This window comes from Penaeus monodon, chromosome 27 (assembly GCF_015228065.2).
Source record: "Penaeus monodon isolate SGIC_2016 chromosome 27, NSTDA_Pmon_1, whole genome shotgun sequence".
Classification (NCBI taxonomy): Eukaryota; Metazoa; Arthropoda; class Malacostraca; order Decapoda; family Penaeidae; genus Penaeus; species Penaeus monodon.
The window spans coordinates 29,940,179-29,941,412 of record NC_051412.1 but is presented as its reverse complement, the minus strand read 5'-3'; the positions used below and the strand labels follow the sequence as shown (position 1 = coordinate 29,941,412).

Sequence of the window (1,234 nt, the reverse complement as noted above, 5' to 3'; positions counted from 1 at the left end):
CCCCTTAACTTTCATTTCATTTCTACAGTGCCTGCTGGAACACACCATTTCGAACGTAAATCCTCGGAATCTGCTGTTACTGTGCCTGATGTGCCTAGTTTCGCAACTCTCTTCGAGAAGACCAAAGAAGCCTTGGGAGGTGCAGACTCTGGACTTACAGATTTCGAGAGTGCAACTGGTATTCCTAATCGATTCCTTCTCCCTAAGGGTAATGAACAGGGTCTGGAATTCGATCTTGTTGTAGCGGTGACTGATGGCGCAGCCGATGCAGCAGTGGATGGCCTCCACGAAAATACCGAATTCAATCACTACGGCTCCCATGGAAAGTACCCTGACAATCGCCCACATGGCTACCCTCTGGATCGCAAGGTTCCCGACGAACGTGTATTCGAAGATCTTCCCAACTTCGGTCACATCCAAGTTAAGGTCTTCAATCATGGCGAATATATCCAACATGATTAGTATACTCACCATCATTGGAGGTTATGAAAAGATTACTTTGTTATTGAGAGTCAAGATATATGGCTTGTTAATTTCTGCAAAGCAAATAAAAAATGTTTAAATAAAGATAGTTCCTTTCCCCTGTTATATGAAAATGTATCAAAAAGGTATCTTCACAGTGGTTGTATACCTGCTTTCAGGTCTATGAATTTTTAATAAGAACCATAATGATAATACAGAAAGTTACAGTATTTATTTGAAAATAAGCACTACTGAGCAACATATGTCTTTAGTTTCTTATTAATATTTCTAAATTCCAAATTTGCCATAAAACATTTCGCGAGTAGAAGCATGCCTTACGCCTACAACTTGGCTTGTGTTTCCATAATTCACCTACAAATGGCACAGTGTTCGTCATTTCCGAAGTAATGGAAAACGGGATTTTGGGAAGGAAAAGGAGAGCGGAGAGGATGGAATGTAATATGGAATTAAAATCGAATCCGGAGGCAATGATTGATTGGTAAATGGTTGGTATTCTATAGCTTAAACTATTATTAATATCATCGATTATGAGAGAGAGAGGGAGAAAATACATTTCATTACCAGAAGTATTTCACTTGAATGATTATAATGTCCGCATAAGATGTTGACGTATTAGCATTCCATCTAATATGAACTGTAGACATAGCATGTCGGCATGAGCAAGACAAACGTTTAGGAGACCTCGCTGTCATTTTCCAGTCCCTGCCGCATCCCCAAATCTTTGTGGGCATCTTGAGGCCTGATACACTTA

The 1,234-nt window shown here is 40.0% G+C and overlaps 1 protein-coding gene across 2 annotated transcripts in view; it reads left to right on the top strand.

Moving 5' to 3' along the window:
• The window catches only part of LOC119590768 (hemocyanin C chain-like), a 44,643-nt gene extending 44,076 nt beyond the window's left edge, over window positions 1–567 (top strand). For both annotated transcript variants that reach the window (XM_037939481.1, XM_037939482.1), the window contains exon 3: window positions 29–567. In XM_037939481.1, coding sequence (XP_037795409.1) covers window positions 29–462 — 434 coding nt within the window. In that variant the 3' untranslated portion in view covers window positions 463–567. The remainder of the gene's footprint in view (window positions 1–28) is intronic.
• The last annotated feature ends 667 nt before the right edge of the window (window positions 568–1,234 follow it).